The sequence below is a fragment of the Engystomops pustulosus genome, chromosome 2 (assembly GCF_040894005.1).
Source record: "Engystomops pustulosus chromosome 2, aEngPut4.maternal, whole genome shotgun sequence".
In the NCBI taxonomy this organism is placed as follows: domain Eukaryota; kingdom Metazoa; phylum Chordata; class Amphibia; order Anura; family Leptodactylidae; genus Engystomops; species Engystomops pustulosus.
The window spans coordinates 171,870,379-171,891,837 of NC_092412.1; the positions used below are offsets into that span (position 1 = coordinate 171,870,379).

General features: G+C 42.8%; 1 protein-coding gene across 5 annotated transcripts in view; it reads left to right on the forward strand.

Moving 5' to 3' along the window:
• The window catches only part of PARL (presenilin associated rhomboid like), a 155,572-nt gene extending 145,970 nt beyond the window's left edge, over positions 1 to 9,602 (forward strand). For all 5 annotated transcript variants that reach the window (XR_011853275.1, XM_072137286.1, XM_072137287.1 and 2 more), the window contains one exon: positions 9,242 to 9,602. Coding sequence is in view for 4 of the 5 variants with exons in the window: in XM_072137286.1 (XP_071993387.1) it covers positions 9,242 to 9,347 (106 nt within the window). In the remaining variant the exon portion in view is untranslated. The remainder of the gene's footprint in view (positions 1 to 9,241) is intronic.
• Positions 9,603 to 21,459: the final 11,857 nt, after the last annotated feature.

The window sequence follows — 21,459 nt, forward strand, 5'->3', positions numbered from 1 at the left end:
CATATGTTTTGTTGATCACTTTTTATTGCATTTTTTGTGGGATTAAATATGTAAAAATCATAATTTTTGGCAAGTTTTTTAAAGTTATTTCCACTATGGGACATGAACAAGTCGTCATCTGATTCCTTGCAGAGCCGAACCGGCACACAAGTACGGCGCAGAGCGCTAAGGGGTTAAGGAATATCTATGGACGCTCTCCTGTTCACATTAAGAGCACAATCATTCGTCCATTCCTTTGAATAAGCCGCTGAGGATATTTCACGGTGAAGGGATTTCACAAAAGACAGCTGTTCACATACTTCATATATAGAAATGCAGATCGGACTCGGTCGCTATGTTCAAAGACTGCATTGTGTGTGCAGTTCTGCCTAACAACGGCGAAACTACCCATACGGTACATTCAAAAGCCACCTAGTTAGGTGGCAGCTACCTTGTAAAATATAACTGTTTTTGGCAGTAGGTTTTATAATTTTTTCAGTGTCGATGTGTGGAGTAAATTTTAAGTTGAAGTTATTGATATACAGAGTATTAAAAACTGGTCTAATGCGTCTCTGCCAGACCGCCAGATTAGTATGACATCGTCATTGTCCCGTCTCCAGAGCACCAGATCCGTACCAAGCCTGGGTTGAATGGTTTGTAGTTCCCTGTAAGCCAAAAATAGGTTTGCATAACTTGGTGTGAATCTGGTGCCCATGGCGTTACCCATGATCAGCCTGTAAAAGGAGCCTTCGAACATTTATTAATTGTGGTTCAAAATAAAATGTATCCCTTTTATAATGAAGGAGGATTTTTCTTCCTTTTTTTCTTCTTCCTTAGTTTTGTGATAAGTAAGATATTGCTTGTATCCCTTGCTCGTGTTGTATACAAGTATATAAAGATGATACATCTAAAGTGGCTAGTGTCCATTGAGGTTGCCAATCTAATTTTTCTAGAGTGACAATGATTTGAGTGGTGTCTTTGATGTAACTGGGTATAACTTTTGCCATTAGTCTATCAGTGTATTGTGAGAGATTACAATAGAACCATAGAAACCATAGAAAAATCTTCCTTTATGAATCTAAGTTCTGTACAACTTAAACAACACACATGTATCTTTACTAAATAAGGGATTGAAGCTTGCTCCGACGCAAAAAATGCATAGATTTCAAACCTATATTGGAATTGAAAAATATATACTAAATTTATCTTTCAAAAAATATCATATGAAAAATATAACCAATACACAAAATGAGACAAATGATGAATATATAGATACGTATCCTAGAAAAGAAGTTGGTAAAGAAATGGAGGTGTTCATTGGAACAGGATTTTAGGATGATGAAAGGGGGAAAACAAAATACAACTTAATAAAAGCAGAAATGAACGCCATTAAGGATTTACAAGAAAATTCACAAATTACAATACGTCCATCAGACAAAGGGGCGGGGGGATGGGGGGAAATTATGCACACAGAGAAATACACAACAGAATGTTTGAGAAAACTTCAAGATAGGAAAGAACCCACCGAGAAGACCGATTGTTTCCGGAATTGGATCACTCACTGCTTATCTCTCACAATACATTGACTGCTTCAACCAATGGTAAAAGTTATACCCAGTTACATCAAAGACACCACTCAAATCATTGCCACTCTAGAAAAATTTGAGTGGCAACCTCATTGGACACTAGCCACTTTAGATGTATCATCTTTATATACTTGTATACAACATGAGCAGGGGATACAAGCAATATCTTACTACTTTTTTTTTTTTTATTCCGTTTATTGATGACACAAACAGCAAATCGATACATAACAGTATGAGTTACATCAAGTACAATCAGTGTATGTACATCTGGACAAATATGTGCCCTTGAGTAAATAGAAAAAAAAAGAAAAAAGAACAGAAAACACTGCACATAAAATGCCAGCCCAGTGGGGCTCAAGGGAGACTAACAGAGGGTTATGATAGGGAAAAAGAAAGAGGGGGGTTCAGGGGGATATCAGGGGTGTCGAGGAGGTAGGGGGGATCAGGAGAGATGTGGGGGGGGGGGAGGGAGGGGGGGAAGGAAGAGGGCAGTAAAGGGGGGTGAATGATGAGAGCATGTCTCTCCCAGGAGGAAAGTACTGCGCTTCAGCCTTCAGAGTAGTGCCCTATATTCAGGAAATTGTTTAAATTGAAGCCATGGCGACCATGTTTTGTGAAATTTCTCGTAAGTGCCATGGACAGAGGAGGTAAGGTTTTCCATGTGCATCAGGTCGTTCACTTTCGCCACCCACATAGCCATAGTCGGCGGCGATGTCTGCTTTCAGGGTATCGGAATGCATGCTCTTGCGGCGATGATAAGGAAGCGAGTAAGGGATTTTTTATATCGTTGTGTGGACATGTCGCAGTGATGGAGTAGGAGGAGGGGGGGTTCTAAACTAATCGTTTCTCCACATAGCACAGTCAGCACTCTCCCTAGCTCCTCCCAAAATGTAGAAAGTATTCTGCAAGACCAGAACATGTGTAGGAAGGAGCCTTCCTCCTCACCACATCTCCAACATGTATTAGGTACTTGTGGGAAAATGGTGTGTAGTCTGTCATTCCGCGTCAATTAGCTCACGGTACCAAGAAGCGAGCTATAAATTGATGGCACAATGGTATAGAGTCCCCACCAGAATTCGAAGATCCTATCCTTTTGTTCCTGAGTCAGTGAGATGTTCAAGTCCTCTTCCCATTGTCTGAGATACAGAGGGCCTGGGTCCTCTGGAATTGACAGGAGGCAGGAATATGTTAGTGACAAGGTGTGTCTCAAGCAGTTTACATTTCCGCAAAGGCATTCAAAAGTGGTCTTTCTCCCTGTATATTGCTCGCATGGGGGTAATCAAATCAGGTAATGTCGCAGTCTAGTCAGTGTCGAGTCGTGTCTTTAGTAAATTGTTCCGCCCTGAATCTCCCAGCTCCCCTCCACTGCCTGAAAACTGGGTCATTCAAGCGAGGCGGGAATTCTGGACTGCCGAGGATCGGGGTGAAAGGAGATATATCTTCAGTGTGGGGCCTATTGTTGGGTGGCATTTCAAAGATGTTGTTTTAGAGGGCTCTCTAAATTTTGTGTGGAGCCTCTAGTAATGCCAGAAATGTCTTGACTGTTTCGAATCTTGCGTGAGAAGGGTTCCAAAGTCAACACAAACAGGGGGAGAGGGGGCAGCCCAGACGCGTGCCATTTTGGATGCAGAAGCTGTTGGAAAGTAGTCCATTCATCCTGACAGAAGAGGGTGGGGAAGAGTACAGTGACAACACGCAGGAGAGCATTCGATTGTGCAGGCCGAAGTGTCTGAGCGCCTCAGTCATGAAGGACCAATTGACTCTATCGAACGCTTTCTCAGCGTCCGTTGAGAGAAGCATAAGAGGGAGTTTTATATATCAAATTTATAGCCTTTGTAGTGTTGTCCCTGGCCTATCTACCTAAATTAAATCCCGCTTGGTCCGAGTGGATAGTCCGTCTCATAAGGGGGGCCAGTCTCGTCGCCAATACTTTAGAAAATAATTTGAGGTCTTGGTTCAACAATGATATCGGTCGGTAGCTGGAGCATAGAGTAACATCTTTGCCTGATTTGGGTATAACCGTAATTGTGCATGTAGTGCCTCCCTGGGAAGGGGAGCGCCAGCAGCAACCGCATTAAAAGCTGCCAACCAGTGAGGTTCAAGTTGTTTTGCCAGTGTCTTGTAGAAAGGTAGGGAGAAGCCATCCGGGCCAGGGGCCTTACAAGTCTGTGTCTCTTTTAGGGCATTTCTGAACTCTATGTCCATTATAGGGGCTTCAAGTGCTTCTGCCTCATTTGTTAGAGTGGGTAAACACGATTCTGTGATATAGGATCGCATCTTTCGCCTGAGTTCTTCCCTAGATCTTTGAGATGTCGGCTGTTCTAGATTTTACAGTGATTGGTAGTAATCTCTGAAAGTAGCTGCAATATCTCGGCTACTTGTCGGGGAGGTGATTTTGGGGACAAAAGTGTGGGTTCTCTGCTCTCTCAGGGCTCTGGCCAAGGTCCTACCACACTTGTTGCTGTACTCATAAAAATGTCTCCTGCATTTGGCCAAAGTCCCCTTGGCTTTGTCGATGAGCAGGGTCCATAACGATTTCCTGGCAGATAATAGGGCAGTCCTAGTGTCAGGGGCAAGAGTCCTCTTGTGTAAGAGCTCCAGTCTCCTAATTTGTTCTAAGAGGTCAGCTATAGCTTGTGCCCTTTCTTTCTTGCGACGGCTACCATGTGTTATTAGAATGCTATGGGCGTTGAACTTATATCCCTCCCATGCAATGCAAGGGTTAATCCCTTCTGTCAGAGTTCTGTCGAAATGAGAAATAATCGAGCCCTTTAGCTCTTCTAGGACTAGCGGGTCTTCCAGGAGGGAGGCATTGAGTTTCCACTGCTGTTGAAAGTCTAAAGAGTTTGGGAGTGCCATGGTAATGGAAATCAAGGCATGATCAGAGAAGGTGATGTTATCTATCGTGGCCCTTTGAAGTAGTCCAAGGCCTCTGTGTCGTAAGAATAGATAGTCTAGTCTTGAGTAATTGTCATGGGTTGAGGAGTAGAAGGTAAAGTCCTTGTCCGAGGGGTGGAGTAGTCTCCACGTGTCCATTAGCTGGTGCTCATGTAGAGCGCCCCTTATCCTGCGCAAGCTAGCGTGCGTAAGTGTGGACGAGCCAGACGAAGTGTCTAGCATGGGGTCAAGAGCTGTGTTAAGGTCACCGCCAATTATAACTGTTCCCTCAGCAAATTCGTCAATCATGTCAAGGAAGGAGCATATGGCTTGGGCCTGTCCTGTATTTGGGAGGTATAGTGAAGCAAAAGTGTAGAGGCTGTTTGCTATTGTACCTTTAACCATAATCACCCGACCCTCCCCATCACTGCGAGAATCTAGAAATGTCCATTGAAGTGAGTTTGACAAGAGAATGATCTGCTATCATCAGTGTAGCTGTGGTAAGAGTGTGGGAACCAGTTGTTCTTAAAATTGTATGGTCGTGCTTCAGTAAGGTGTGTTTCTTGAATGAAAGCCACTTGGATCTTTCTGCGTTTGAGCAGATTGAAAAGGATGGACCGTTTTTCGGGGCTATGAAGACCTTTTGCATTAAGAGAGCCTATAGTCAAGGTGCACGAGGTTCGCCCTGGTCGAGGCATGCCCGTCATCAGTTGTGGGATAAAGGAGGTAGGGGGGAATGTGTGGGGTCAGTAGTTCAGGTGAAGGAGGGGGGTGGAGTAGGGTGAAGGGGTGTGTCTAGTGTGGGTAATGGGTGGCAAAGGGAAGGAGTCAAATGGGTAAGTGTGAACAACGGTGGGGTATACCCCTGTATCCCAGGTGTGTACCCAAGGGGATCACCAATGAGTGGTGAGTGGGAAGCGTATAAATACAATAGCGGAGCTTGTAGACCAGCAGGCAGTAAATTGTAAGACAACATGCGGTGGGGTCCGTAAGCCCCCTGCCCTGAGAGGGACCCCCCTGCCCTGAGAGGCACAAAACAGTATAGCCCAGACAGAGGCATGAGGGGGAGGTACAATCTTAGGGAGCCGCTTTCCCCAATGGGGGGGGGGGGTAGAGCAGGCTAGTTACATTTAAACCTGTTTAACAATAGCACATAATAATCAATAACAGTCAATACGTGAGCTATCCAGCTAACCAATAACCAATTGCTAGACATTGTAGTGAAGCATTAGACAATGAACGATAAGGTATCCCGTTCTGCTTAGCTAATGTGAGCGTCTATTTGCATCGGTGGTGGGTCAGTAGGATGACGCTCATATTAACATAGCTTCGGTCCCCTCTCCACACATCTGAGAGCTCCAAGGGCATATCTGGCCCAACACCAAGACGGAACATCTAACTAACAGATAACACAGGGAGGCAACTCAAAAGGATATGACGTGGGCCCAGGTGGGTTATCACTGTATGTCAAACGATGAGGGTAAAACTTTCACAGGAGTACATAATGTATAATTTGCAGATTGGGTGCGTTGGTTAGGCCAGTGTTCTTTTAGCAGGTAATGTTGGCTTCGGAAGAAGTCTGTCTTATCTAAGGTGTAGTTTCATGCTTCAGTGGGTAGGGCCACAGATAAGTCGGGGCCCAACGGAGCATCTCTTTCGATGTGTGTAGTAGCAGGTTGGTTGGTCGCATTTGTAGCAGATGGGCGTCTCCTTCTCAAGGAGTTTCTTCTCCCTCTGGATGTTGTGGCTCCCATTCTGTTTTGATCTAAGCTAAGCCAGTTTGGTACTTCGATAGGGAAACAGAACAGGTCCGGAAGTTCTTCTGGTTTGCGTAGAAAGAAAGTGTCACCATTCTGTCTGATCACTAGGTGGAATGGATGACCCCAGCGATATGTGGCTCCCATCTCCTTGATGCTATGTAGTAACAGTTGCAGCGAGCGTCTCATATTTAGCGTTTGCTATTGCTATTGTTATTTCGGCTCCGTCCACCCGAATGATGCCTTCAGACCAGGCTGTACGAATAACTTTGTCCTTGTCAGTAAAGTAGTGGAGACGGCAGAATACGTCCCTGGGTGAGGAGGGATCTGTAACGGAGATCCTTGATATTATTCCGCCTTCCTCTATTTTCCTGATTGTCTAGGAGAAGCACCAGGTGTTGCATATGGAGTCTGGAATTACTAGCTTCTTGTTCAAGGGCAGAAACTCTGTCAATTAAGGAGGTAGTGGTGCTTTCAGTGTTCTCAGTACGGGTTGCCAGCAGGTCTTCCCTGATTTCCACTAGTGCCTGTTGATGTGAGGCCTCTACTCTGTGGATCACAGAATCTAAGTCCTGCCATGTCGGGAGGGCCTGTATAATCTCTTTGAGCAGCTGGAGTTCAGAATGGATTGTGCCCCTGTGTGTGGTGTTGCTTGAGGGTGATAGGCCTCTCTGGGGCTATTCTGTGGGCTTGTCCATTCAGGACTGGAAGCAGGGCCAGGCTCTAAATTTTGTGGGGAATGTTGGTTTGCATATGGGGTCAGGGGGACACTGGCCTCCCCTCTCCCAGTGTCAGTGCCCTGTGGCCGGGTAGTGCTCTGTTTGTGGGCCCCGTCTGGGGCAGGCTGCAGGCCTGTGTCAGTCTGACCTTGTGGGAGAGGTGCCGATGACCGTTCCAAGGAGCCGGGGTGGTTTTCTGCGGCTGGCGCCGCTGTGTAGGAGGCATCCCCGAGCGCACCATCTGGCATTCGGCTTGTCGCGGGAGCGGGCGCCATTTTGGCCCTGGTCTGAGGCTCCGGTCCGTCTCGCAGCTGGTGCCGGAATCGCTCCAGGCTCGGGGCTGAACTCGGGGTTTCTGCGTTCCCGGTGCATGCTGTGCTCCTTCCCCCTCCTATGCGGCATCTTGCAGGCGGGGAACGGTGCTCCAGGTCCAGTAATGGCACCTGTCAGTGAGGAGCTCCTGAGGTGAGCGTCCTCACTCCGCCATGTCCAAGCCACGCCCCATATCTTACTACTTATCACAAAACTCTGAAATAAAGGAAGAACAAGCATCCTTCATTATAAAAGGGATAGATATTTTTTTTTAACCAAAATTATTTTATGTTCGAAGGCTCCTTTTACCGGCAGATCATGGGTACCGCCATGGGCACCAGATTTGCACCGAGTTATGCCAACCCATTTTTTGTTTACTGGGAACTACAAACCATTCAACCCAGGCTCGGTGCGCATCTGGTGCTCTGGAGGCGGTACGTTGACGATGTCATACTAATCTGACGGTCTGGCAGAGACACATTAGACCAGTTTATTAATATTCTAAATATTAACACTGTAACTTCAACTTAAAATTTACTCCACACATTGACAATGAAAAAATAGAATTTTTAGATTTTCAATTTTCCATTGAAAATAATAAACTATCTTGCTCCACCTACAGAAAACCTACTGCCAAAAACTGTTATATTTTACAAGATAGCTGCCACCTACCTAGGTGGCTTTTAAATGTACCGTATGGGCAGTTTCGCCGTATAAGGCGGAACTTCACACACGATGCAGTCTTTGAACATAGCGACTGAGTCCAATCTGTGTCTCTATATATGACATATGTGAACAGCTGTCTATTGTGAAATCCCTTCACCGTGAAATATCCTCAGCGCCTTATTCAAAAGAATGGACGAATGATTGTGCTCTTAATGTGAACAGGAGATATTCCTTAAAAAGAACGAAGTATAAAAAAACGGAGATCCGTAATATACTACAACTACGTACCTGTTCCACGCATGGGCAGTGGAGAATCTACAATACGCGTGTATTAGTGAAAAAAAGAGACAATCCAAAGAAGCGCTGAACGGTGCATGAATAATACAATATCATACTTAGTGACTTTTCTGTGGTGCTGCAGGAGGGCAGTAGAGATATCTCTCAGGATAATAATTTTGTGCATCAAGTATAATAGCATTGACATTTGGGCGTGTGGACTTGCTTCTACCCCAATTGGATGATTTGCTTTTTGGTTGAGCAAAAAACTTTTTACTTACAGAAATGACGCAACGCTATACTGGTCAACAGTGTGAATAACATCTTTGGGACTTGTTTAATATTTGTGATGTGTTTGAAAAAGTCCACCACTGCACAGCTAATTTTTACATATCTTAAGAGTTCAATGGTTTACATAGAGAAGATTTGATACATGGATATCACCTTTTGCACAATTATTTATGGTGGCATTTTTATTCCATTTTTTTTTTTTGTAGTGCTTTATTTGTATAGCCAGGATATTAGAGTGTAATAAACAACATAACATTTTATATGACAAATATTGTATAATTCATTCTTTGCAACAGTAGGAGGATGTATCAGAATTTGGTGCTCTGAATACTTTCTTTTATTGTTGCTTATTATGTTGTCGATATTCCAGACTACTCATGATCACAAATTTTGAACTCCCAGTGGTTGAAGTGGTATCCATTGAGTATCCCCATTTATCCTTTGTTGTCCACTAATATGAGGTAATATGATAACCACCATATAGAAGAGCCATTGTCTGCTGTGACAATAAGCAATTAATCACAGCTCAGATACTATTTTGCCAGAGGCCTTTAATATGAGCACTGAGCTTTGATTGGTTACTAAAGGCAATGAGTATAAGAGTATAGAGACAGTCAGGTACACATTTATGTATTTATGTGTGTGTGAGTGATATATATGTGTGTGTATGTATATATATGTATGATGTCAGTCAATTGGTGAAAGAACCATTATATGAACATACAAATAAATGCTGACTTTGACTGTAGATAATTGTTTTTTATTGTTTCCCCTGCAGCTGGTATACTTTGTATGGTCATGAGCTCATCTGGAAAAATAGGGAACCTTTGGTGAAAATTTGGCATGAGTTCTGGAGCAACCCCCCAAGTAGTCGCGGTTCCTGACAACTGTCAACGCATCAACGCAGTATCTGAATAGTTAATGATGATATTATTGTATCCTTGGTACTAAATTCATTTTCTATATATTTTTTGATAATTTTGGAAATGTTTGTGATTCATTTTAGGGAGACACCTTGTACAATGTCTGAAAAATGCAGTACAAGACATGAAGAGAGATGAATAGAATTATGGGGTGAATAATACTGTATATATTCACCTGTCAAAACTAAGCATATTAAATTCCATTTGGAAATGTAATTTAGACTTTGTCATTATTCTTCTTTCATACCGAAAGGGGCTGTAAACATAGACTAAAGGTGGTCCGTTTTCTTTGAAACACATACAACATGCTTTAAATGGTTCCTTTCCATTGTAAAAAAAAAAGTTTGTAAAATTATATGAAACACATAAGTTAACTGGGCTGCCCTGCATCCCCAGTCTTCAATTACTTATCTCAATGCTACCAGTACTTAGGGATTGTATACCAATTTTCAACTACAGAACTATAAAGCTTTGTAGGAAATACTGTATCTAATGTTTTACACAGTGCCTTGCTGGAACGGTGAGAGAGAGCTCTGTTACATCATTCAGCACTTCATGTCATATGTCCGGGTGATGTCATCTAAGGTCCTTTACTCCATGTCATTTGCAAATGAGAGGTATGAGGAGAACTAGTCCATGGAGTTATGCTGTGATTTTATGAAATCAGATACATAAATGGGGTAGATTTAGCAAATGTTAGGGGGTAAAAGACCTTAGAAGAAATCACCATGGGCACGGGAAATGAAGTTCTGAATGGTGAAAAAGGACATGGGACATGGTGAGGAGCTGCTGTACTGGCCACACCCCCTCTGATTTGCCGCTGTATACCAGGTAAGAGAGCAAAGTAGTTTAAGGGAAACAATTTTTAGCTAAAAGAAGTAGGGCATTTAGTTAATAGGACTCTATGGGAACCTTTCACTAGTTGCGTTTGTGAAAAACGTGGTGATAGGTTCCCTTTAAAGGGAACCCTCTAAGGGCCTTTATGGATACTGAGCCACTCACAGGTCCTTATGGACCAGTGCTTTAGTGTCCCAAATATGTTTCATTTATGCCTCAGCCTGCAATAAATTAAACAAACATCTACACTTATAATATCCAAGAGCTCTTTGCACCTGCAGTGAATGCAGCATAGTACAGATGGCTTAATACCAAGGCCCTTTTTGGTTTTTTGGGTTTTCATTTTTCACTTCCCACCTTCAAAAATCTATAACTTTTTAATTTTTTCATGTAAAGAGCAGTGTGAGGACTTGTTTTCTGTGTCACAAATTGCACTTCATAGTGACAGTATTTAATATTCTATGCTATGTACTGGGAAGTGGGAAAAAAATTCCGAATGCAATGAAAAAACACAGTTTTCTTGTGGGCTAGGATTTTACGGCTTTCACTGTGCGCCCCAAATGACTTGTCTACTTTATTCTTTGTTTATTCATACTTTTACAAGAATTAAAACCTCCTGTACAAACTTTTTCATAATTCAGTTTACAGAGCTGTGGGTGGGGTAATTTTTTGTGACTTTTGATGACGTTTTCAGTGCTTCTATTTTTAGGACTGTATGGCCTTTTGATCACTTTTATTGAATTTTTTATATTTTTCAAAATGGCAAAAAAGTGCCATTTTCTACTTTGGGTGCTATTTTCCGTTACGGGAGTAAACGCAGTGAAAACCGTTATTATATTTTGATAGATGGGTCATTTTTGGACGCGGCGATACCTAACATGTTCATGATTTTTACTTTTTATTTATAAGACTTCTAGGGAAAGGGGAATGATTTTTAGGGGGGTTTTTTATATATTTTTTTTATTTTATTTTTTTTAAATTTTATTCTTTCTTACTATTTTTCAGACCCCCTAGAATACTTTAACCTAGGTTGTTTGATCCTACCATATATGGCAGTATTTGGGGATTTTCCTCCTCATTCATTAAAATACTGTGTCGGTGTATAGCATCTGAAGTCTTTTGCAGAGCTCACCGCATGTGGAAGGAGCTTTGGTGAGGTGCGCAAAAGATTCCTGACACTATACACCGACACGGCCAAGTGCCATCTTATCTTCATACTCTTACCTTCCAGCAATCTGTTTTCTGAGTAAGGTCATAATTTGACCGAAACGTAAAAGAAATTATATGGATTTTGTTGGTAATGAAATAAAACAAGAATTAAGCATGATGAGTGGAGTTCTCTCTTTACTACAGGTGAGTTTTAGAGACTGCAAAAAGAGATTGAGAGAGCCTTTTATGGCATATGCCCTTCTATTTACTGCGAAGTGTCACCAGTGCTGCTACGACCTCTCTTACCTGCGGCAGACTCATTTACCTTCCCCGGCTCCAGCGGCGGTCCACGCGCTCCGGCATGCACGTCCCTGTCTCCTAGTGAGCGTGCAGGCTGGCTCGGTGAGATTTAAAGGGCCAGAGCACCGATAATTGTGTCCCCTGCCGGATCTTTGTGCTTCCATGCTAATGGGAAAGCTGTGTTCCTTGCCCTGTGTGTTGATCCTGATTTCCCGTTGTGACCTTGATTCTGTTTCTGACTTCAGTTCTGTGCTGCCTGTCCTGACCTATCGCTACGTTCCCGACTCTGATCCTGTGCTGCCTGTCCTGACCTCCTGCCTGTCCTTGACTCCGTCTCTGCCTCACAATTCTGCACCTCTCCTTGATCACCAGCGTGGACAAAGTTGTACCTGTGGAGCGACCTGGTGGTACCACGCCGCAGCAAGTCCAACCCTCTTTGCGGCGAGCTCTGGTGAAAACTGGGTACAACTAAGACTCCGGTCCCAGGTTCCAGCTTACATCATTGTCCGCAGTGGTTCAGTGGGTCCACTACACCTAAATCCTGATACAAAGCTGAGGGTGATTACTTAGAATAAAACATGTTTTTTACTAGTCCAGAGGAGGATGTTAAATGGTGCTGAAACATAGCAATATAAAAAAAATAGAATAAAAGTTGTCTAAGAGGTTGGAGGATGAGGACGGCAAAGAGGAAAAAATCTTTTTTTTTTTCTTTTTTTCTTTCTTTTCTTCCTCCTGCTTAAAATATGGTTAAAATTCTCCCATGTAATTTGAGGGGGTTGAGAGATAGAGTAAAAAAACTGGCCATCTTTCAAGCCATAGCATGATACAACACAGAAATAATATGCCTACAGAAGACACATTCTAACAGAAGAAATTGATTGGTTAATGAAAAGAAGGATAACTCAGGTCTTTGTCACTGGAAATTCTGGGGTATGTATTTTGGTTACTAGTAGGTGTCATCTCTAGAAATATGCATGTTTAAAGGCTGTCCAATGTAGATTTATTTTGTTAGATTGTAAAATTCAGGAATTAGAATGTTTACTGGCCACTGTCTATGCCCCTCCACCATTCAACACAGATGTATGTAGGTCATCTCCTATTTCTCCTTTTAGGTGATTTTAATGGGGTTCTAGATGTGGCTAAAGATATAAAGTATAAGATAAAGATAAAGTATACCAGGAAGAGTTAAGATAAAATAGAAAGGACTGCTGGTGTGAGAAATTCGGATGGAGAGACATTTGGCAATTTTTGTATCCAGAAATCAAGGTATGCTCCTGTTTTTCTAGTACATATAACAGTTTTTCAAGAATAGTTTTGGGCTTGGGAATGACCTAATGTTTCAGGAGATACAATATGTGAAATATGGTAATAGGGGTTTTTCAGATCATGTACCAGTGATAGTACAACTTGAGACAATAGGGAAAAAGACGTTGAGGTGGAGAACAAATAGTTATTGTAGTAAGAAGAGGGAGATTCAGCTCACCTGAAGTCCATGTAGCATAGTCTGGAGTGTTGGAGCACGGACAACCTAGTTCCAAGTCCACAATATAGAGATAAGTGTAGGTCCAGCTTAATACAACAGTCCAGGAGGATTTGTAAAAGTAGAAGTTTATTTCATCTTGTTTAAAAGGTCATGAAGACATTCAAGCGCATGGAAAATGCAGACATCACAGCGTTATTTGACTACGCATTTTGGAAAGGTTCCTTCATTATGGCATAGCGTGAGACACGAACAGGTGATTTTTAAATAGCCCGTTACTCACGGTCATGTGATCACACTAAAGGAAACATCTTATGTTTAAAACTTATAACATACACTCACCGGCCACTTTATTAGGTACACCATGCTAGTAACGGGTTGGACCCCCTTTTGCCTTCAGAACTGCCTCAATTCTTCGTGGCATAGATTCAACAAGGTGCTGGAAGCATTCCTCAGAGATTTTGGTCCATATTGACATGATGGCATCACACAGTTGCCGCAGATTTGTCGGCTGCACATCCATGATGCGAATCTCCTATTCCACCACATCCCAAAGATGCTCTATTGGATTGAGATCTGGTGACTGTGGAGGCCATTTGAGTACAGTGAACTCATTGTCATGTTCAAGAAACCAGTCTGAGATGATTCCAGCTTTATGACATGGCGCATTATACTGCTGAAAGTAGCCATCAGATGTTGGGTACATTGTGGTCATAAAGGGATGGACATGGTCAGCAACAATATTTAGGTAGGCTGTGGCGTTGCAACGATGCTCAATTGGTACCAAGGGGCCCAAAGAGTGCCAAGAAAATATTCCCCACACCATGACACCACCACCACCAGCCCGAACCGTTGATACAAGGCAGGATGGATCCATGCTTTCATGTTGTTGACGCCAAATTCTGACCCTACCATCCGAATGTTGCAGCAGAAATCGAGACTCATCAGACCAGGCAACGTTTTTCCAATCTTCTACTGTCCAATTTCGATGAGCTTGTGCAAATTGTAGCCTCAGTTTCCTGTTCTTAGCTGAAAGGAGTGGCACCCGGTGTGGTCTTCTGCTTCTGTAGCCCATCTGCCTCAAAGTTCAGCGTACTGTGCGTTCAGAGATGCTCTTCTGCCTACCTTGGTTGTAACGGGTAGCGATTTGAGTCACTGTTGCATTTCTATCAGCTCGAACCAGTCTGCCCATTCTCCTCTGACCTCTGGCATCAACAAGGCATTTCCTCCCACAGAACTGCCGCTCACTGGATGTTTTTTCTTTTTCGGACCATTCTCTGTAAACTCTAGAGGTGGTTGTGCCTGAAAATCCAAGTAGATCAGCAGTTTCTGAAATACTCAGACCAGCCCTTCTAGCACCAACAACCATGCCATGTTCAAAGGCACTCAAATCACCTTTCTTCCCCATATTGATGCTCGGTTTGAACTGCAGGAGATTGTCTTGACCATGTCTACATGCCTAAATGCACTGAGTTGCCGCCATGTGATTAGAAATTGTGTTAACGAGCAGTTGGACAGGTGTACCTAATAAAGTGGCCGGAGAGTGTATATAACCTGTAACATACATATTTCAATTAAAATATATCACAGAGGGGTAATACATTAAATGGAGAGCTTGTGCGACTACTACACAAAAATATAATCTTTAGATTTGGGGAATCTTGTATCTAATGAAAATATCCAGAAGCGTTCTCTCTTCATAAGCTTTTGCTTATGATCACCACGAATAGGTTTGCTCACTTTTTCTATTGCTGTAACCGCAAGGTCTGAACAATCTCCTCTATGCACTAATTGAAAGTATTTTGAAGCCATGGATACCTTCAAAGCCTGCGGATTCTTAGCATCTGAGAGGTGCCGTCTTATACGTACTTTTGAAGCACTTTCCCTCTTCTTTGTAGGACTCTGGACCTACGCTTATCTCTAACAAATAGTTCAAACAATAGAAATTGAATCTGAGTCTCCCTCAGACATAACTAAGGAACAGCGCACTACAGTGGTGGAGCAGAGAACCTCACAATTTGATGATGACATGACAAGATGTAAGCTTCCAGACGTGTACAGGATGAGATTGACGCCCTTTGGGACAAAATCGACGACCTAGAAAATAGGGCACGCAGAAATAATGTGCAACTGTTGGGGATACCTGAAAAGGAAGAGAGTCTGGACACTGCAGTATTTGTTGAACTCTGGCTACTCCAAAATTTAGGGAAAGATACGCTGTCCCCGCATATCCACTATCAAACGAGCACACAGGGTCTAAACAAGGTCGCTGCCCTTGGGCCAGGCGCCCAGACCGATAGTACTACATTTCAGAGACTGGGATACCATTCTCCATAAGGCAAGGTACAATCCCGATCTCACCATTAATGGAGCTAAAATACCCCTGTTTCCAGACTATTTGCAAGACGCGCAACAGAGGAGAACAAAATTTGATTTTATGCATTATGAACCAAACATAACTTGAGAATGCTGTAGCTCCACTGATGCAGGATCATATCTTGCTTAATCCCTGAGCTGAGTGGTTTTGCTGAAAAAACAATTATAAACATTCAGGACCTTAGAAAAGCTGGGTCAGTTTTTCATTAGTCATGGAGGTTAGTCAAGACATGACTAATCAACCTGAGCAGCAATTGATTATTCTGCCTTCAGGCACAACCCAGGGATTACATCATCCTCCCTTGCAGTGAATAACTAAAGGGCAAGGAGAAGCGGCGAACCAGCCATAGAAGCAACAGAGCTTCATTATCATAATTTTATCATTGTTTTATCAGCAAAACCACTCAGAACAGGGATTAACCAAGATCCTGCATCAGTGTAGCTGCAGCATTCTCAAGGTATGTTTGCTTCTTAATGCATCAAATCAAATGGTAGGTTTCCTTTAAGTGCAGCTTGTGGGCTAAATGTCCCATACTCCACGCTCAACTTCTTTGAGTGGGTAGTCTGCATTGCAATGGCATGCACCGGATGAGGGAGAATGATCGCAACACATTAATGCAACCTAAGCTTAGAGTCTTCAACATTACATGTATACAATACATGAATAAGCCCTGGGTAGGAAGTGTCTACCATGCCGTTTACTCTTCATAGAGGTGTGATTATCTTGACTAATGTAATGTAGTATGGACGTTGGTGATGGCATATGTTCAAAACCAAAATAATAAAACGGGTGGTGTGGGCATAGATTATACAAGACCCCCCCGCTGTATGAACTTATCTCACCAAAAATTGAAAAAACACAGCATCCTAAGTATATTTCGTATAATACAAAACAATCTTTATTGGAAAAAAGTAGTGCAACACAATGCACCAGCAACAATACAATATAAAAACAACGGAGAGTGCCACATAATATAAAGTTAAAACCAATGGAACAAATAAAGACTGGTAAGTGTAGTCAATTGGCAGTCACAACCTATGTAGGAATTGCATGCAGAGGGATAATGTCCCTCACATAAGAGCAGTAATATTACCTATACCAGTAAGAAGGCACACGCTGTACACCCCGACACGTGTTTCGCACTTGGCTTTTTCAAGGGGAGTGTCTAGAGTAAGGCTTGATAGGTTTAAATACAGAAGTGCACCAATGAGAGAATGAGGCTGGAAAATGTAGATCCGGTACAGCTGTGTACCTATAGCAGATGAACGGCATAGAAATGAAGGGGCTGGACAGAAGAGGATCACATGACATGGGAAAGGAAAACAGGGAGTCCGAGATATCGCGATATCTCGGACCAGGAGATGTTGGTTGCCTGCGCGTGCGCCACAAACCACAGAAGTGGCAGAAAAGAGCAAATGCTGTGCACGCGCCTTAGCGCGACCCAGCGACAAACCTTTTCCTGGGGCTGTGGGAGAGAGAGGTCTTCCTCACAAGTCCTGGCAGACATGTTGATAAGGTGCATCTATACTTCAGATATATAGATGACATCGTCATGATCTGGCAGGGACAAATGGAGGAGTTGGAGGAATTCATACTATCCCTTAATGATAACATTTATAACATCAAACTCACCTACAAAGTTGGACGTAAGGACATGGAATTCCTCGATGTGCTTTTTAATGTGGATGGTGATGGATTTATTTCCTCCAATGTCTTTAGGAAGGAGACTTCCAGCAATGCCCTTCTTCACGCTCAATCGTCACACCCGAGGAAACTAATTGAGAGTATCCCGATCTTTATTTGTTCCATTGGTTTTAACTTTATATTATGTGGCACTCTCTGTTGTTTTTATATTGTATTGTTGCTGGTGCATTGTGTTGCACTACTTTTTTCCAATAAAGATTGTTTTGTATTATACGAAATATACTTAGGATGCTGTTTTTCAATTTTTGATGGCATATGTTGCAAGACACCCGGGGATACCATGTTTGGTAGTTGGAGATTTTAATAATGTCCCTCATGGAGGCCTTGACAGGCATAGACTAACAACAGATGGGACCGCCGGGGGAGTGACTCCTTTTGGCACACTACTTTCAGAGGTGGGTATGATAGATCTGTGGCGGGTTCGCTATCCTCATTCCAGGCAATATTCCCGTTTCTCCTCTACCTATGCCTCTCTTGCCCAAATCGATTTTGCGTTGGGGGATTCTGGAATGTTGCCTGAAGAATTCTATCTGATACCACCCCCCTGTAACTTAATATCAACACCCCTAAGGAAGCTTATTTCTCGTCAGGTTGTGGAAGATAACTCCTTTCAGGCAGGGCCGGTTCTAGACAAAGTGGGGCCCTGGGCAAAACTAAACGTGGGGCCCCAAAATAAAACTATTTTATGACCAGTCACAGTCAGCAAGAGGCTCCCTTTAGTAAGGTAAAACTGTAACTTTGGAGAATTTTATAGGTGATAGATAGCTCAGTGGTTAGCACTAAAGCCTTGCAGCGCTGGTCGACATCTGCAAAGAGTTTGTATGTTCTCTCTGTGTCTGCGTGGGTTTCCTCCGGGTCCTCCGGTTTCCTCCCACACTCCAAAAAATTACTGGTAGGCTGATTAGATTTGTGAGGCCCATTGGGAAGAGGGACCGATATTTTCTGAAAGCAGACACTTGCCCCATTTTCAAAATAGCATCAAAGAGTTTATAGACATAAGCGCCTTCATGCAACTTTGATTTGAAATGAAACATTTTACAGAAAAATACTTAAAATTTGACTTTGATGGCAAACAATGTGCTCCAAACACAAACTATTTACCTTCACATCTCCTAAATGTAATAGATGGACATGTGTAGAGTTCACAAATGTCCCATATTGATATGTTCACATAAATAAATCATCATAATATCACTAACACTGTAATAACTAGATATCTGCTTTTCAGCTAGAAAATTCACACAAATCTATCATTGTCTGTTCCTTACACAATGGTCACCCAAATAAATAACTATATATCCATAAACCAAGCTAATGAGATAATAAAGTCACTTTTAGATGTGCGCCATTGTATTAGCCGCACAATAACAGAACCCTCCGCGTATCATAAGAATGAGAGTGAAAACATGTGGAGAACATGTGTGTGTTTTTGGTGTTACAATGTTTGAATGTTCATTGTATCAGTCAATTTTCCCAACAACAAAAAACTATCACAAAATAAAAGGGAATAAGAGAGAAAGTGTGTTCTTAGATAGTTCTGCATAGAGAAGGGTTAAAACATGAATATTAGGTGATATTATTCCTTCTCAAAATGTAGTAACATATAAAGTGAATATTTCCATTATCTGTGAGGTGCAGCAGCTCCTGTGTCCAGCAAATGCTCCCTGCAGCCTGATGGCTAAGAATCGGGAGGGGGCTACACTTCAGAGGGCTGTATCTCTGTCTCTGTGACACATAGAACCTCACTTCTTTTTTCCTATGAAAGAAGAGAGTCTCCTCTTTTATATGAATCTAAATTTGTGTTTCTAAGTTTTAGGAAAATGGAGATAATAACTGTTGAACTGCCGTTGGGAGTGATTTTTATATATAAAAATGGCACCTGATATTCTCACTTTAAACCTGAATATCTCTGGATCCATAGCACCTAGAAACAAAATTCAAGATTCATTTGAAAGAAAAGATTCTCCTCTTTCAGGGGGCCCTGGGCAATTGCCACCTTTGCCTACCCATAGCGCCGGCCCTGCTTTCAGGCATATTACCTTGTGGCAGGTAATATGCTGAGCGACCTTACCCAGTCTTTTGAGGCGCAGGATGAGAGTGACTCGTTGCAATGGAAGATTATGAAGATTTTCAGGGGGGTGTCCTGATGAAGTATGTGAGTGTTGCTAAGTCTTGTGCTGTAGATGAAGCTATGCATCTGGAAATGTGCAGGGCAGAGATTGCCTTTATTGACAATCCCTCTATGCTGATGAAAGACAGGCTGCCACAGGCTTAGGAAGCACTAAATATGCATTTGCAGGAGGTTGCAGCTAGAACACGAATGTTTGTAAAACAAATATTTTTTGAGAAAGGGAAGAAAGTAGGTCACTTGCTGTTGGTCATTTCAAGAGCACAACGGGTTATAACCCATATTGGATCTATTAGGGTATATACTGATACCAGGGAGATTCTGGGCATCCTGGAGGCCTTTTATACAATGGTTGTACACTACCTATTCAGGTAGTGTACAACCATTGTATAAAAGGCCTCCATGTAACAGGTAGTGAGGTAGATAGCTTTTGTCTCTACTGTCCCTGCCTAAGATGAGGACCGGGAAATGCTAGTCGGTCCTCTGGCCAAGGACAAGGCCCCAGTGGTAGACGGGCTGCCAACGGAGTTATATAAGTAATTTGGGGGAATCCTATTACCCAAGTTACTAGAGGTTTTAAATGAGTCCTTTGAGAAGGGGAAGCTACTTATGTTACTGTAAGAAGCAATAATTGTGGTACTAAGGACTGGAAGGAACCCCAGTCATATAGGCCTATTTTTGTATTATCCACTGGGTCTGTCTAATCGATGGGAGCGTGCCATTTCCTCCATTCAGACCAGATGGGCTTTATGCCCCAGAAATCAACTTCCATTGATTTCAGGAGACTTCCTCTAAGCTTTTAGATTCCTGCTGATAATACTGTCCTGAGAACAGTCTTGGTACTGAATGCCTCTGAGGCATTTAATAGTATTGAGTGGTCCTACCTAAAGGAAGGTCATCCAGGTAAAGGGCTTTGGCCCTGTAATTAATCTCCTGGATTACAGTTCTACATCTTGCGGGGAAATGGGGAATTGTCTGAGTCAGTGGCCCCCATACCAGTGGTCTTCAGATTTAAATATTTGGGGATAGAGGTCTCTTCGTGTATGTGGGATTTTGAAGCGCTTAAATTGATGCCACTCTGAAATTAGACCTAAGATAGCAGCTTTGTGTAAGTTTCCATTGACTGTTATAGACCACCTCAATCTTTGTCCCCAACATGGCTGCCTCTCAATAATTCTATAGGATTAATGCTCTCTTTAGAGACATTGTGTGGGGTTGGACACATCCTCCCCCGACAAACAGGTGGCTAGTCCAATTCTTGGCTTTACTATGTAGCAGCATAACTTGAACACCTGCGTGGGTGGAGTGTAGACATGATGGTAGGTGTGTCAGCAGGAATGGTTAGCTATTATTTAGCTACCACTAAGCTACTACTGACCTTGGATGGAGGGGGGCTTTCGCCAGAAATCTAACTGACTCCCGATGATGAAAGTTATTCACACCTTGTTGGTAAAGTGAAGCAGCTTTGAGGGTCTGTGGGATTCACAAAATATACCCCCCTATGGAACAATGCAGCCCTTGGAGAATTTTCAAAGATTAAGGATAGTGCATACTGGAACTCCGTAAGCCTGGTTGAGCTGCCACAACTGAGTAACGGAAGGGACATAAAATCATTCCTGCGGCTGCAGGAGGAGCTATTGCTCATAGCTTCTTTTAAAGGTACCTGCAAATGCCCCATGCATTTGAGGCACAAAAACGACTAAAATAGATACCAAAACAGACCCACTTATTAGGTGTATAGCTAACACGACCTATCTAGCTGGCCTGATATTTCTTCTGTATTGACTTTTACTGGATACATTTCTGGACAGTCACCCTCTTAGGGTTAGGCAGAAATGGGAAAGAGACATGGGGGCCATTATGGACGAACAATGGGAGGGCTCGGAAGCGGTCCTGACCATGTCCATTAGCGAGTCTGGCAGGTTGTCCCAAGTACACCAAGTTCATGCACGATATAGGAATCTGACCAGATGATACCTGTGCAAAGTGTGGCTAAGCTCCTGCGGATATGGCCCATATGTTGTGGTGCTGCACGCACCTGTCCTCCTTTTGGTCTGGAGCCCCAGATCATTCAGCATCAGACACTTAAATGAATCTT